Raw genomic sequence first — 15298 nt, 5'->3', positions numbered from 1 at the left:
GGTGGACTGTAAGAAGTGCAATTTCTGCCGATGGTGAATCTGTCTGCCTTACAGCAGACAAAAACAATTTTATGACAATAAATTGAATCTTGAAATACATCCATTTGTTGAAATGTGTTTGTCAAAGACCAAATCAAACACAAGTTACATTAAAAAAACCATTGCTTTGGTCAGCCATTACTGTTGCTCCATGGTGTAAACTCTCCTTTGCTTTATCTTCCACGTGTCCTACGAACATGACTTGATCTTAGCCAATGCACTATCAACTCTAAAGGAACTCTAAAGGTACCAAGCTCACATCCAATGCAATACAAAGGGTGAGTACCAATGTCGGACAGGCCAATAGAATCACAGACTACAGAAATAGGTTCTCCAGCCCATCTAGTCCATGCTAAACTATTTAATTCCCATCAACTTGCACCCAGACCATTGCCCTCCATACTTCTCCAATCTATATTATTATCCAATCCTCTCTTGAATATCTTCTCTTTTCCTGTGGCAGCTCATTCCACATTCTCACCACCCTCAGTGTAGATGTTCCCCTTAAACATCTCACCTCTCACCCTTAACCCATGTCCTCTCATTCTTGTCTCACCCAACCTCAGTTGAGAAAGCCTGTTTGCATTTACCCTATCTGCACCCCTCATAATTTTGGATACCTCTATCAAATCCTCCCTCATTCTCCGACATTTCAGGGAATAAAATCTTAAACTATTCAACTTTTCTCAATAAGAGATAATGCTCTTCAAGTCCCAGTAACATTCTTGCAAATTTTCTCTGCAGTCTTCTTGATATCTTTCTTGTAGGTAGATGAGTGAGGTGTTAAACTGTGCCTGCTCATTCAGATCGACATGTTGGAAAGTAAACTGGGAAGTAGCTCTGAGGTCCTGGATGATATTTCTGTCTCAATAAAAATCACACAGGTTGTCTGGACATGATATCACTAATTACTCACTTATTTGGCATGCCAATGAGTTGAGACCACATCAAGTCACTTCAATGGACTCAAATAGGTTCACTTGTGTTTGGGAACAACACTGCAAAAAAACTCACCGGAGAGTCAGTAAGACCAAACACGTCTCGAACGTCTCGGATGGGCTGTTTGTTTCTCCTCCTCGTGGTCTGGGTGTAGGTATCCAGTCGGCGTTGTACTGCCGCAGCCTGAGCCCGCGTCAGTGTGGACAGCAGAGCCATCCCATCCTCTCCGGCAGCACCCGAGACAAGGGTAGACAATCCCACCTCCTGAAGCCACTCTGCTTCCATCTCCCCTTCTGCAAAACAAATGATGCACATTAACCACAAAATCCAAATTTCTGAACAAGGGGAAACATCACAGCAGAAATGCTGCAAAAATAATATCATATCAAAAAGGCTTATGTTGTACTGGCCTTCATTAGTCGGGGGGTTGAGTTCAATGAGATAATATTGCAGCTCTATAAAACTCTGGTTGGACTACTCTTGGAGAATTGTGTTCAGATCTGGCTGCATCAATACAGAAAGGACGTAGATGCTTCGGAGAGGGGGCAGATGAGATTTACCAGGATGTTGACTGGATTGGAGAGCATGTCATTTAAAGCAAGTTTGACCGAGCTGGGGCTCTTTGGAGCGATGAAAGATGAAAGGTTACTTAGAAGTATAAGTTTATGATGGTTTTATGAGGTGGACAGCCAGCGCCTTTTTCCGAGCATGGCAATAGCAAATACCAGAGGTTGTTAGTTTAAAGCGAGCAGAGGAAAGTTTAGTGGAGTTGTCACAGGCAAGTTTTTTTACTCAGAAAATGGTGGAGTGCACTGCCAGGGATGGTGGTGGAGACTGGCACAATAAGGACATTCAGAAGAATTTGAGATAGGCACATGGTTGTGAGAGAAATAGAGGGTTTTGGTTGTGGGGTAGGAAAAAAATTGCAGAGGAGGCTTACATAGATCGGCTCAACAGGGCATGTACTTTGCTGCAATTTTCTATGTTGACAATATACACTTGATTCAGCTGAATTGGATCTTTTAAGAAAGATGGGAACCTTCATCGATTTTATCTCTTGCCACACAGCACTGAAAATGTGGAGGAAATGGAATATAATTTTACGAGTGTGAGACTTGGATCTGAATACACAAACGTGCTGGAGAAACTCAGCGGGTCACAGAACATCCAACCAACATTTCGGGCTAGCAACCCTTTGTCAGGTAATTCCAGCTCAACCCCAGCAGCTCCAGTCTTTCTTGTTTAACCCTGATACTTGGAGCCCATTCATGATTTTCTGTGGCATTTTGATTTGGAAGGTTGAAGGATGATTAAGTGAATGTCTTCAAGATACTGAGAGGTATCTTGACTTCTCATACAATCCACCAATATCCACTAATACCCAGATGTCAGGCAGTGAATCATCTACTAAACTCAATTAGACCTGACCCAATTAAGACAGTCCTTGGAATTAATGGAAAATTAAGGAGAAAATGCAAATTTTTAACGTGATTTAATTGTTAGGTGAAATGCTTTGAACTTTCTGAACTTGTGAATTTCAGTAATTTAATTGTTCTTAAATGGTAATCTAATTTTTTTAAAATTACTTCGGAAAGAGGTCCCGAGTGATTTTTGTGAGCGTCAGTGCAGCTGGCCACTTGCATTGGGAGAGTGACTGCTACCCAGGCTTTGCTGATTCCTGCAAGAAACAGTGTGTTCCAGGGCAGCGGACGATTGCAAGATGTTCAAAATTGGTCACTATCTCCACACCTGCTCCTCTTAATTTAACTCTGGTCCACAGAACTTGTCATTATTCCTGGGTCACATCGTCGAACCATTATTAAAGTGGGTCTCCAGGGGGAAAAAAAGTTTGAAAGCCACCGTTTAAGGGGAAGTAGCTGGAGATTTCAGGGCTAACACTTTTGGAAAAGAGGCTGGTTTTAAGAAGCATCTAAAAAAGGAAGGGAGAAGTAGAGAGCAAGAAAGGGTGAGGGGAGGAAATGCCGAACTTTGCCAGCTGAAGGAGCAGTCACCTTGGGTTAAAAAGTTCTGACTTGGTATCCTATCCATACCCCCAGACAATTTTATATTCCTCTATCCAGTCACCCCTCCCCCCCCCAAAGTCTTTCACTTCCCAGTATTCACAGTAATGGAAGTACATTTAACTAAGTGGATGCATTAAATGCTCAAAATGGAAAGAAAATTGACAGACTTTCAGTAGAAAATTGTATGTGACAGATACTAGCAATATCCTGCCATTACCAATTCTGTCTCTGTATTACAACTGAAGAACCTATCAGCGATATAGTAAATAGGGTTAAAACACTTAACTTAGCAGACCCAACAGTGAGAACTTTGAGGTACAATATGAAACCATAGTTTAAAATGTGCAATAGCAGTGAGTGCCTTGTGATTTTTAATCTAATTCTTTCATTTCTGTACATTGTAGAATTAAATACAGAAGATGAATGGTAGGTATGTAACCATGCTAATAACTTGCTCTGGCTTTGAACTTAACAACTCATTTATCAACTCAGAATAGCTTTCTATTTGTCAAAAGATAGAATTTATTTCCTACATTTTGTTGTGATTGTGTAAGGTCCTGTCACTGGAGTGATAAACACTTTCATTTGATGAATCATTGGGTCGGTCTTTTGCTGAAGGGTTAAACCATGCATCTCATTTCTGATCACCATGTATTCCATTCTCAATCATCAAACTCACCCTCAGATGGCTTGACCTCCACTAATGTCTGTTCCTCTTGTCCATTCTGTGTGCTCTCCTTGATGCTCCGCACTTCACTCCAGAAGTCCTCCATTGAGGAGCTCTCCACAGATTCCTGAGATATGGAACGTCCAAATACCTGTGGACACTGCAGCTCTCGTGAAATAGATGAGCTCATCCTTCGGAAACGTAATTTCCTGCAGGGAGAATAAAGGGGGCTCTTTAACAGAAGTCCAGTTTCATTCACTTTAGGCTACAGGACTGCAAAGAATGTCACACAGCTGGTGTCTGTCCACAGGATCAAAATCCTGACACTCCAGTGTACGTCTGACTTGAGGATTAGCTTTAATTTCTCTTATAGAAATTTCTTGTGGCTCAGTTTTAGCTTGGCAGTTACTCAGGAATTGCATACTCCATCCCTTCTGGGAGATTAGAAAGGACTCTTTCCTCTAGTAACAGGAAGCACAAGACAGAAAATCCATCCATAACCTACCTCAAACTAGCATAACCCTGCCACAAACTCAAAGCTAGATGGTGGCTATGTCCAACTCAGTGGACATCTCTTCAAAGGAGGAATTGAAATCTCCATAGATCACTTTGAAAAGAAGAGCAAACTAATAGACATGTCGACTTGTCTTCTACTAGGATTAGAGAGGCAGACAAGAGAGTTGACTAGATACATTGGAGCTCACATCTTCCATCACGGAAATAGAAGTAGACCATTTGGTTCCTGCAAGTCAATTCTCCCATTCAATAAGTTCATGTCTAATCAGTGATCTAACTTGATACACTTGTCTTTTCCCCCCCCACATCCCTTTGGTTGACAAAACATTTCATCTGATACAGATTAAATACCATTAACTGTGGAAGATTTCCATCATCTTTGGCTTCCTAACCTCATTCCTGGAAGGTCTCCCTCCACCTTTTAGACTCTTCTCAATGAACATAGATATATACATCAGCACAAATAATTTTGTTTTAATCAGTTCTCCTTAGTAACCAGGAAATACCTCCAACACTGAGGGACCACAATGAGGGGTTAAATAGAAGTGATGCTTGATCCATCAGCTCCAGAATTCTCTAAACTCACTTTCCAGATGCATTATTGGGAAATATGCACGGAAAACATCTGTATCCTCTTTACGAGATTGATTTAGCAGAAGAATCTTCATAATTAATGGAGATCCAAGCCCAAGGCAAAGGTGACCGCAAGAAGGAAACTTAGTGAAAGAAAGAGAAAATCTGCAACAGCAAATTAACAGAACTGTTTTGTTTTAGGAAAATAGATAGATGCCTTCCTCTTTCAAAACTGCCAGAGAGCTCCTCCCTGAAGTAAAGGTCTAAGCGCTGACCGAAATGTCTCGCTGTTGTATTTATAAGTTTGAATGGCGACAGCTGAGCCTCTGTCCCTATGCCCATCAAGTTAACCAGGACCAAAAAAAAACCACACGTACACGTCTGGTGTGAATGCAATGACATGTGTAATGGTTCAGTAAAGTGCTCATTGGCAGAGTGCATCAATGGACATGAACCGCAGAGTTAGATTACGTGGTTGCAGACAGCAACTCAGAATAGAAGCCTTGGGTGACAACTTGTGACAGAAGGTCATGGTGACAAGTTGCAGGAGTGTGAATGGAGATAAATAGGTAGCCCAATTATGGTTAAAAACTCACAGCAGGACTGACCACATACTTCTTTCTGTATATTGGGTATCTTTAAATTGCTTCCTTCCTCTCTCAAAAATAGTGATTTCTTCTTTATTTTACAGGATGTCGCCATAACTGGCAAGGACATCATTGGTCCTGCACCCTTTAATGGTTTTGAAAAGGAAGCTGGAGTGAGCCACCTCTTGAGCCACTGAACTCCATCAAATGTAGGTATTTTCACAGTGCTGTAGTCGAGGGAGCGTCACAATGTAGCTTCAGCAAAGAAACCCTGGTAATATATTTCCAGTCACCATGGGTATGCAATGTGGAAGGAACAGTGGCGTTCACTTGCTTCTGATGCCCTTGGAAGTAGACATTACATATTTGGGAGGTATAGTTGGGAGTCAAGTTAGCAACTATCTTGCTGAGATAAATTACTCAGAACAATCACTTGTACCCAACATACTAAAAGCAAACATCTTCCGTGCATCAACAATCTATAATTGATGCAATCGTTACAATTAAGCCGAGTGTTTTCACTGGCCATCCTTATACTTTACACACACATTTTGTTGCAGTTTTCATTTCATTCAAGGGAGCTAAGCTTTGTAGGATGAGACAGGAATTCAAATGGGGTGTGTGTGTGTGTGTGTGTGTGTGTGTGTGTGTGTGTGTGTGTGTGTGTGTGTGTGTGTGTGTGTGTGTGTGTGTGTGTGTGTGTGTGTGTGTGTGTGAGAGAGAGAGAGAGAGAAATGTTTCATCTGACAATAAACAAACTAGTTACCCTTCAGAAGGTGGTAGGGAGCTTCCTCCTTGGACTGCTGCACTCCTTCATGTGTGAGTATACCCACAAAGCTGTTAGGGAGGCAGTTCCAGAATTGGAACCAATAACGGTGAAGGAACAGCATATATTTCCAAGCCAGGCTGGTGTGTGGCTTCCAGGGAACTTCCAGAGGATAGCATTCCCATGCTTTTCCTGCCTTAGTCCTTCTAATTCATTGAGATGATGGGCTTTGCTGACTGAGGACCTTTGGTGAGATGATTTAATAGTGATCATTTCAATGTAATCAAGTTTTGTGCAGCCACTGCAATTTACCTGCTATCTTGAATACCACAATGACCAACCATCACCGCCTATCAATACAGCCTCACTGCACTGTCCCGGACTCTTATACACGTAACTGCTGAGCCACCAACAGGCTTTCACAATACAATCAAAACACAAGCTTACCACACAGGCCAATGACAAGGAAATTGTTCTTACCTTCACTAATCAGTGGGCAATCAAAATCACCAGTAGTATCCTCCATTAATCCCACTGCAGAAGGAGTTAAGGTCAATTTCTCAAAGCGATCTGTGGCTCAGATCAACTCCTGCAATCGTTTATTCAGGAGCTCTGGCACGCTACACGCTACTGCCTCAGTGATAATACGAGCCAAAAACCACAGCTGTGTCCTTGTAATGGTGAGTCCATTAATCACCAGAAAAATTACTAGACCTTTTATACATTACCAGATGAATAAGTTTCCTTATTATTCTGTATAGCAATGTTTGCATGCAAATTAGGTACTCATTTCATTTCCTCTTAATTTGCGGCATTGCCAACCCTATTTCCATTGATATTCTCTCTTCTTATCCATCTTTTTCAAGCATAAACACAAAGCACACATGTTGCGTTATTTGTTTTTCAGGTTACAGGCATTCCTGGCAAGGCCAACTTCATTACTCATCCTGAATTGAGAAGGTGGTAGGTCACCTGCCTTCTTGAATGGCTGCTCTGCCAATTGAATAAGATGATGGCTTGACCCTAATGAAGAGTATGACATTAATTGATTTGTTTACCATCATGTGTGCAGAGATACAATAAAAATCTTTGTTTTGTGTGCTATCCAGGCAAGTGAACTCACATAGCATAGAATGCAGTAATAAACAAATTAAAAAAGTGTAAGGAGCAGAAGTCAAATAACTGTAGGATAAAGATAAAAGTATTAATAAATAGTGCAAGGTTTAGAGAAAAACATAGTTAAAAAGATTGTCAGTGAGAAATCCATTTAAGTGTTTAATAACAAATGGTTAGCATTGCGGCAGAAGCGATGCGGTTTCGAATCTGGCTCTGTCTGTACATTCTCTCCATGACCTGCATGGTTTTCCTTCCACCCTCCAAAATGTACTGAGTTGTAGGTTAATTGGGTGTATTTGGGTGGCGTGGATTTAACTGGTCAGAATCGGTTACTACCGTTTTGTAAATAAAATTTAAAATCTAAACATCCGGAAAGAAGCTGAACTTGAATCTGGAGGTGTGTGCTTTATTTTACATTTTTACTTAATTGTCTGGAACCAAGTTTTTGAACTGGCATTGAACACATTCACCATGTTATGCATTCAATGCATACCACAGGGAAGAAGTTTAATCCTAGAGTGTTTGACCTATTACCCCACTCCAAACCATGGAATTCATGAATTCCAGCAGTTCAAATGTCCAGTATGATCTGCATTGTATGATGCCAGGCTAACACATGCAAGGTTCATTTTTAGGAACTTCTTATGAATAGAAATAGCCTCACCAGTTGTTCATTGCAATATTTCGAGAGAGCCCAAAGTGTCTGCAACGGAGAATTAAAGGCAATCTCAAGTACTTCATTCGTTATGATGTTTGATCAGACCATTATGATTTTCCAATGCAAAAAAATTGAAACCCTCATGTTTGCTCCATCATTCAATAAAGACCGTTGCCCTCAGCACAATTTGTTCTGAACTAACCATAGATCATTCGATTCCCTTAATATCCAAAAACCTTTTTGTCCATCTTGAATATACTGAGTCTCAACGCTCTCTTGGGTAGACAATTCAAAAATTCCCTTGTCTCTGGGTGAAGACATTTATTCTTATCTCAGCCCTGAATAGCTAACACATTCTTTTGACTAGTTTCTTTTCCTAGTCTAGGAGGTACAGCAACGTGACAGTGGTGTTGCTTGGATGGATGTGGAGCCACGCTAGATGGAGAAGAGTAGTGCAGTTTGTCGAACACTGGATGTGAATACACATATAAGAATTAGATGTACCAATTATTATGACTTCTTGTGGTGTGAACCACTGTTGTTAATCATCAATAAATAATTTTTCTCATTAGAAGTTCTGACTTGCTACCTTCCTTACTAAGGTCACAAAGGAAAGAGGTATAAATCAGCCAATTGGCCAGCATAATAACAAAGGTAGTGGAGCTGTTGTCCAACACCACCAGGGACCTGCATTCAATCCTGACCTTGGAGTTACCCCTGAGGAGGGTGCCCTTTCACCCTGTGGCATCCTCCTTTGAGTGCTCCTGCATGCAGATTGGTAGGTTGATTAGCCCCTGTAAGTTGCTTCCAGCAATAGGTGGGTCGTAGGATTGTGGGAGAACAGGGAGAATTCAACACATGGAAAATTATGGAAGGGGTGGAGTTCCAAAAGGTTTGGCAAATAGCTTCTTTTATGTCATGACCAAGTAGACTACATCAGGGGCTTTAACTTCCAAAGTACTTCATGGGCCACAAAACAATTTAAGGCAAAGCAAGAAGGTGGTAAGTCAGTCGTCAACTGTGGCTATCCCTCGAGGTTGAGGATGATGGACTTTGTTCCATTTTCCATAGAGTGAAGATGCCTGTGCGTGTATTTGTTTAGTGTGGCACTCCAAGAAGCACACAAAACTTCACAAATGAACCAGCTAATTACAATGGTATGGAAACTACGATGATTTGAGATTATGGATTCGTTGCAGCCTTCATCCACCTTCACAGCCATTGAGTTCAGAGTAACTTCATCCACCTGTTCCTCGTTGAGGTCTTGGTTGGATTGTTGCTTGTCATGGACCTCACCCTCGACCTTACCACCATGGGTGGCCCTACCAGGAGCATAGGTCCAGATGGCACTGCTCTCGGGATCTCAGGACCATACAAGATTCTCTGCCATGACAAGGTGACAATCCACAGACAAGTTAAATAGTATGAGTCTGTAGAGGACAGCCCAGAATTTCCACCTAAAACAGTGGTTTTGAGCAATACCCTTTGTGTAAGACGGCCCTCCAAATCTAGCACACCAGATGGTATTAAAAGCAAATCACAATATTATTTTTTGTAACAATCGCTGGTTCGCTAATATGAGACCCCATCTGCACATGTGCAGCCAATTCATCTGTTTGACTTGCAGCAATGGCATCATTTTGAGCGCCAATAAAGTTCAAAAAAAGTTCGTAAATCGTGTTTAAAATGATCTGACCAACATATGGAGGCTGAGCGCAAACCCGAGGGAGGTTCTCCCTCGAAGGAGGTGAGCAAAAAGTGATCCAGGGCAGCCAGTGGGAGGTTCCCAGGCCCTGAGGATGGGGACGAGCGCAGCTAAAAGGCCTCGAGCTAACAGAGCTCCTACAGCACTACTGAAGAGCCGAAGAACCAGCAGGCCTGTCAGGGAGCATTCATCCCGCTGAGAAGCAGCAATGCTGACCTACCTCCGTTGGGGGTTGGCTCAGGGAAAGTCGATCTACCTCTGTTGGGGGTGGGATCAGGCGACAGTGGCCTACCCTCGTGGAGGGTGGGGCCTAAGTCTGGCCGCACTGAACTACCTTCGCTGAAGTTGGTATCTGACGTGTCTGGCATTGTGGTGGTACACCACCAGCCTACTGCAGGGAGTAACCTCTGTACCTGCAGAAGTGTAAGGGGACAGGACAACACCTGGGTGGCTGCCAATCAGTCCACCTGAATGGATCAAGCCCCACCCAATCAGTGTCAATCACCCTCCGGGATATAAGCCAGTGCCGGCCTCCCGAGGCCTCACATTGAGTTGGTGCAGCCACAGCCAGCCTGGCTCTGTGGAGGTTTTTGTGGATTAAAGCCTGTTGTTCAGTCTTTTCCTTGTGTGTGTCAGATTCTGTCTAACAGCGCGCCACAGGCAGTGATACAGAAAAGCCGCCGCAGGAGGCAAGCTCAGTGAGGGCATGTCTCCTCAGTTCTAGCGGCAGTGAAGAGGAGGTGCCTGCCTTCACTTAGTAAGACAAGGCCTGGCCACTCTACGATCTGCTCATTGGGAGTAGTTAATTTTCCTGCTCGACGGGCGAGGATGAACTCCAGCTGCACAAAAAGCCTGAGAAAGGGCAATGTAAGTGTCTCTGATACATGGCCACCCACTCGATCGAGGTCCTTCACAAAAGCCTGCTGGAGAGCAGAGTCTATGAGCAATGAGGAGATCTTGCTAAGACTGGATAAGTTGGAAGAGCCAGGGGAGGAATCTTATTTCCAATATGAATGGGACGAGGTAGAGCCTGAGGGGCCAGATGTGGAAATCGAGTCCCCTAACCCCCAATACACTTCTCCCATTGGTCAGGATGAGACAAAAGTTCCATCAATCGCAGCAAAATATGCAGTACTGAGGGGCATTGGGCAACCCCTCAATGAAGAAATTGTGGGGGTCAATATCTTATCTGGTATCTAATGTCTTTGAAGAGACAGTGCTAGAGGACTCAATTAAAAAAATACTCCTGCCTGGCCAATTGCCCTCAGCTGGATGTACCAAAAGTAAACCCCGCAATATGGGACAATTTGAACATCCCCACGAGTGCCAAGGTCGTGAAGCTGCAAAGATTACAGGGCTCCCTGGTTAAAGGTATCACTGCATTTGCCCAGACACTGTCATCAGATGTAACAGAGACACAACATGATGCGCTGTGGTTGCTCTCCCATGCCAATTCTGCAGGGAGCTGATAAAGCCTGATCTAAATGTTCGGTATGCTCATTTATGTAAACCTCCTAATCCTGTCACTACATTTCTCTTTGGTGATGATCTGAATAAACAGGTGAAGGACCTGAATGAGCAGCAGAAGGCAACGGCTGGAGTGGTTAGATGTTTGAGCGTATAGGCAAGAGCAACTGCAATGTTTCATCCCCATCGCAGGTACGCAGGGGACTTTAAGAGAGGATATCCCTCTCAAGCGGCGGCACCATGTAGGCATTTTGAGGCAGCGTCCTCTGTGGAGACAGCGGCAGCGGAATTTTCCTGCACAAAGCTCTTCAGAGGTCGAGCCAGAACGCACAACCATGCCGGCCAAGAGCGCCAAAAAAAATGAGCACCACCTCTGGACAGTCGAGTGCATTTTCTAATTATGATAAGATTGTGGGTGGTCGATTAACAATGTTCTTTAGCCAATGGTATATTCTTACTACTGATGCTAATGTACGGCATACAGTGTCTGAGTATCAAATTGAGTTTGACTCACAGAAATTCCTTCTAGTTAGGAGTACAGGCTTATAGAATTATATATGCAGCCCCCCAGCTCATGGAAGCTACACATAAAGACATAATGGCTTCAGAACACAAAATCATAATAGAACGCTGCTGCCGGGAAGAGAATGAGTTCATCTCAAACATATTCACGAGACTTAAGAGAAGCTAGGGAACGAGAGTAATCTTAGGTTTATCTGCCTAAATGAGTCTCTTATACCAACATTTTAAAATGGACACGATTCACTCCGTTATGCCTTTATTATGTAAGGGCTATTTTATGGCATCCATCGATTTACAAGATGCTTATTATTCAGTATCTCTAGAAAGTACCTGAAGTTTATTTGGAAGGACGAATTGTGGCAATATAAGGCACTACCTAATGGACTTGGATCTGAGCCCAGAATATTTACAGAATGGCTAAAACCAGTTTTCTCCCAGCTCAGAAAGGAGGGTCATATGGTGATGGGTTATTGGGATGACACCATCGTGATCGGCAGGTCCATGGGCGAAATACAGGCACCAGTGTACATGGGCCCTGTTGCAGGAGCTGGGATTAATTATACACCCAGAAAATCAGTCCTCAGCTCAACTAGAGAAATTAAATTCCTTGGGTTCCTCTTAAATACAGAATCTATGAGAATAATCCTGGCAGAAGATAAAAAGGTAGAAATTCTTCAGGCTTGTAGTGCTTTGATTTGAGAATCATGTCCCTTTATACATAAAGTAGCAAAAGTAATGTAAAAATTGGTGGCTGCTTTCTCAGCCATTCAGTACGATCCGCTAAAATATAGATTCCTAGAAAGAGATAAAGTACAAGCCTTAACGGCCACCAGGGGTCATTTTGATAGACCTATGAACTTATGGCAAGAGGCTAGAGCAGAACTGGCTGGTGGATGACAAATGTATCTCAGGCTTATGTCATGATAGAGATTAGAAAGTTTGATATGGAAATCTGATCAGATGCTCATGGTGAAGGATGGGTCACCACAGACTTAACTACCTCTGCCGGTGGCAGATGGACTATACAAGAGATTAGACTGGCATCAGCATCTAGCATTAACCTTCTAGAAATGTCGGCAGCTCAGTTGGCACTGAAGTCTTTCTGTGCAGAGAAAAGGGGTATACATGAGGTTAGACAACACCTCAGCAGTAGCATACCTGAATAAAATGGGAGGTCATGTCCCCATCATGTAACTAGCTCACAAAGGCATGGAGTTAGTGTATTGAAAGGAATATCTGGATTACAGCCACATACTTGACAGGGTGTCTGAACTAGCAGGTGGATTTGATATCTAGAAAGTCCAATGACAGAACAGAATGGATGTTGGGGAAAAGAGCTTTAAAAATTTTGGGCTGCCAGAAATCGATCTGTTTTCATCTCATTTAAATGCCCAAGTACCGAGATATGTACCCTGGGTGCCAGACCCCCACAGGCAGAAGCCATAGATGCCTTTACCATTGATTGGACAGAACTGAATTTCTATGCTTTTCCCCACTTCTCATTAGTAGCTAAATGCCTGCACAAAGTTCAGGAGGACGGGGCCACCGGACTCCTAGTGGTGCCAAATTGGCCTTCCCAGTCCTGGTTCCCAATGCTGAACTGGATGCTGCTAGAATGGCCTTTAGTGTTGAGAAAGAGCAAGGAACTGCTAGTCAAACCAGTATCTCTCCTTCCCCATCCTCTCAATCTCTTATGTTGCAGGATTGGCGTGAAAAGGTCGGCGTAATAGGATTGCAGCCGAAAACAGTGGACATTATTTGTGCTTCATGGAGAAAGTCAACTCGAGAGCAATATGCCACATGTTAACAAATGGCAACTGTTTTGTTTTAATGAGAGTTGAAATGTTAATTAGGTTTCAGTTTCAGATGTTTTGCATTTCCTCACTGATTTGTTTTATGTTCACGTAGCCAGTTATAGTGCTATCGATATGGCCAAGAGTGCTTTGGCGGCTCTCCTGACTCTACAAGACACTGAACACTCTGTCGGGAATCATGCCCTGATTTCAAGATTCATGAACGGAGTATTTCACTTACGTCTGCCTAGGCCATGTTATCACGCCATCTGGGATGTTAAAGTTATGTTAGATTTGTTGCGACGTTTGTCACCAGTGTACACCTCGGACTTATATGACTTATCTCGGAAATTGCTCATGTTTGTGGCCTTGATTTTGGCCCAAAGAATACAGACTTAAATTGTTTACACTTGGACTATATTATATGAGAAAATGATTTTGTTGAATTTCATGTTCATGACTTCTTGAAACATAATAAACCTGGTAGTGTGGGATCAAAGTTTAAATTGTACGCTTATCAAGAAAGTGAAAGATTATGTGTGGTGAAGTATCTGAGACCCTATCTTGAATGTGCTCGTGATATCAGAGGGGAAGAGATATTCTTGTTTGTATGTTTCAGGAAACTGTATCAGTGGGCATCCTCTCAGACCTTGGCCAGATGGCTAAAGAGGTTGGCTGGAGTAGATACTACTCGGTTTGGGGCTCACTCAACCAGAGCGGCAGCTACGTCTACTGCTAGCAAAGAGGAAGTTCCCATTAGGGATCTCATCCATCAGGTGAAATGAAAGAACATTTAACAGGTTTTACAGTAAACCTCTGAGGATGATGGGGCAAAATTTCACTGCAGTAATTTTGCAGCTTCCGATTGAGTTGTGATCTTTCAGACCATGCAAAAAAGAGACCACTGAGCTTTGAAATCTCATATTAGCAAACCAAAGAGCATTATGAAAAGTAATGGAGCATTAAACAAGAACTTACCAGTTCAAAGTTTGATGATATTATTATTTGAGTAATGGGAGTGGTGAGATAATATGCTCTCCTGTAATTACTTCGAACGTTGTTAAGGTAGTTTCTAGTATTGCATGAATGCCTCAAATAGAAACATAGAAACATAGAAGATAGGAGCAGGAGTAGGTCATTCGACCCTTCGAGCCTGCTCCGCCATTCAACGAGATCATGGCTGATCTTAAAGTTCAGTACCCCGTCCCCGCCTTCTCTCCGTAACCTTTAATACCCTTATACTGAAGAAATATATCTAATTCTCTCTTAAATATATTTAATGAACCTGCCTCTACTGCCCTCTGTAGCAATGAATTCCACAGATTCACCACCCTCTGGGTAAAGAAATTCCTCCTCATCTCGGTCCTAAATGGTTTGCCTATTATCCTCGAACCATGGCCCCGGGTTCTGGATTTTCCCATCATTGGAAACATCCCATCTGCATCCATTCTGTCCAGTCCTGCCAGAATTTTATAGGTCTCTATGAGATCCCCTCTCAATCTTCTAAACTCCAGCGAGTACAATCCCAATTTGCACAATCTTTCCTCATTAGTCATTCCTGCCATTCCAGGTATCAGCCTGGTGAATCGCCTCTGCACTCCCTCCATTGCAAGAACATCCTTCCTTAGATAAGGTGACCAAAACTGCACACAATACTCCAGGTGGGGTCTCACCAAGGCCCTGTACAGCTGCAGTAAGGTATCCTTGTTCCTATACTCAAACCCTCTTGATATGAAGGCCAACATTCCATTTGCCTTTTTAACCGCCTGCTGTACCTGCATGCTCACCTTCAGAGAATGATGTACAAGTACCCCTAGGTCTCTCTGCACTTCCCCATCTCTTAATCTATTGCCATTCAAATAGTAATCTGCCCTCCGGTTTGTATTACCAAAGTGGATAACCTCACATTCATCCACATTGTAGTGC

General features: G+C 42.8%; 1 protein-coding gene across 8 annotated transcripts in view; it reads right to left on the bottom strand.

Annotated features, from left to right (window-relative positions):
* The window catches only part of LOC138755770 (rho GTPase-activating protein 28-like), a 213469-nt gene that overhangs the window by 65936 nt on the left and 132235 nt on the right, over positions 1-15298 (bottom strand). For all 8 annotated transcript variants that reach the window (XM_069922339.1, XM_069922341.1, XM_069922345.1 and 5 more), the window contains exons 2-3: positions 3682-3878; positions 1054-1271 (exon numbers count right to left, since the gene is read on the bottom strand). In XM_069922339.1, the coding sequence (XP_069778440.1) occupies positions 1054-1271; positions 3682-3878 (415 nt within the window). The remainder of the gene's footprint in view (positions 1-1053; positions 1272-3681; positions 3879-15298) is intronic.

Source organism: Narcine bancroftii, chromosome 2 (assembly GCF_036971445.1).
Source record: "Narcine bancroftii isolate sNarBan1 chromosome 2, sNarBan1.hap1, whole genome shotgun sequence".
Taxonomy (NCBI): Eukaryota; Metazoa; Chordata; class Chondrichthyes; order Torpediniformes; family Narcinidae; genus Narcine; species Narcine bancroftii.
Note: the sequence above shows the minus strand (reverse complement) of the source record. Positions and strands in the feature narration are given on the sequence as shown.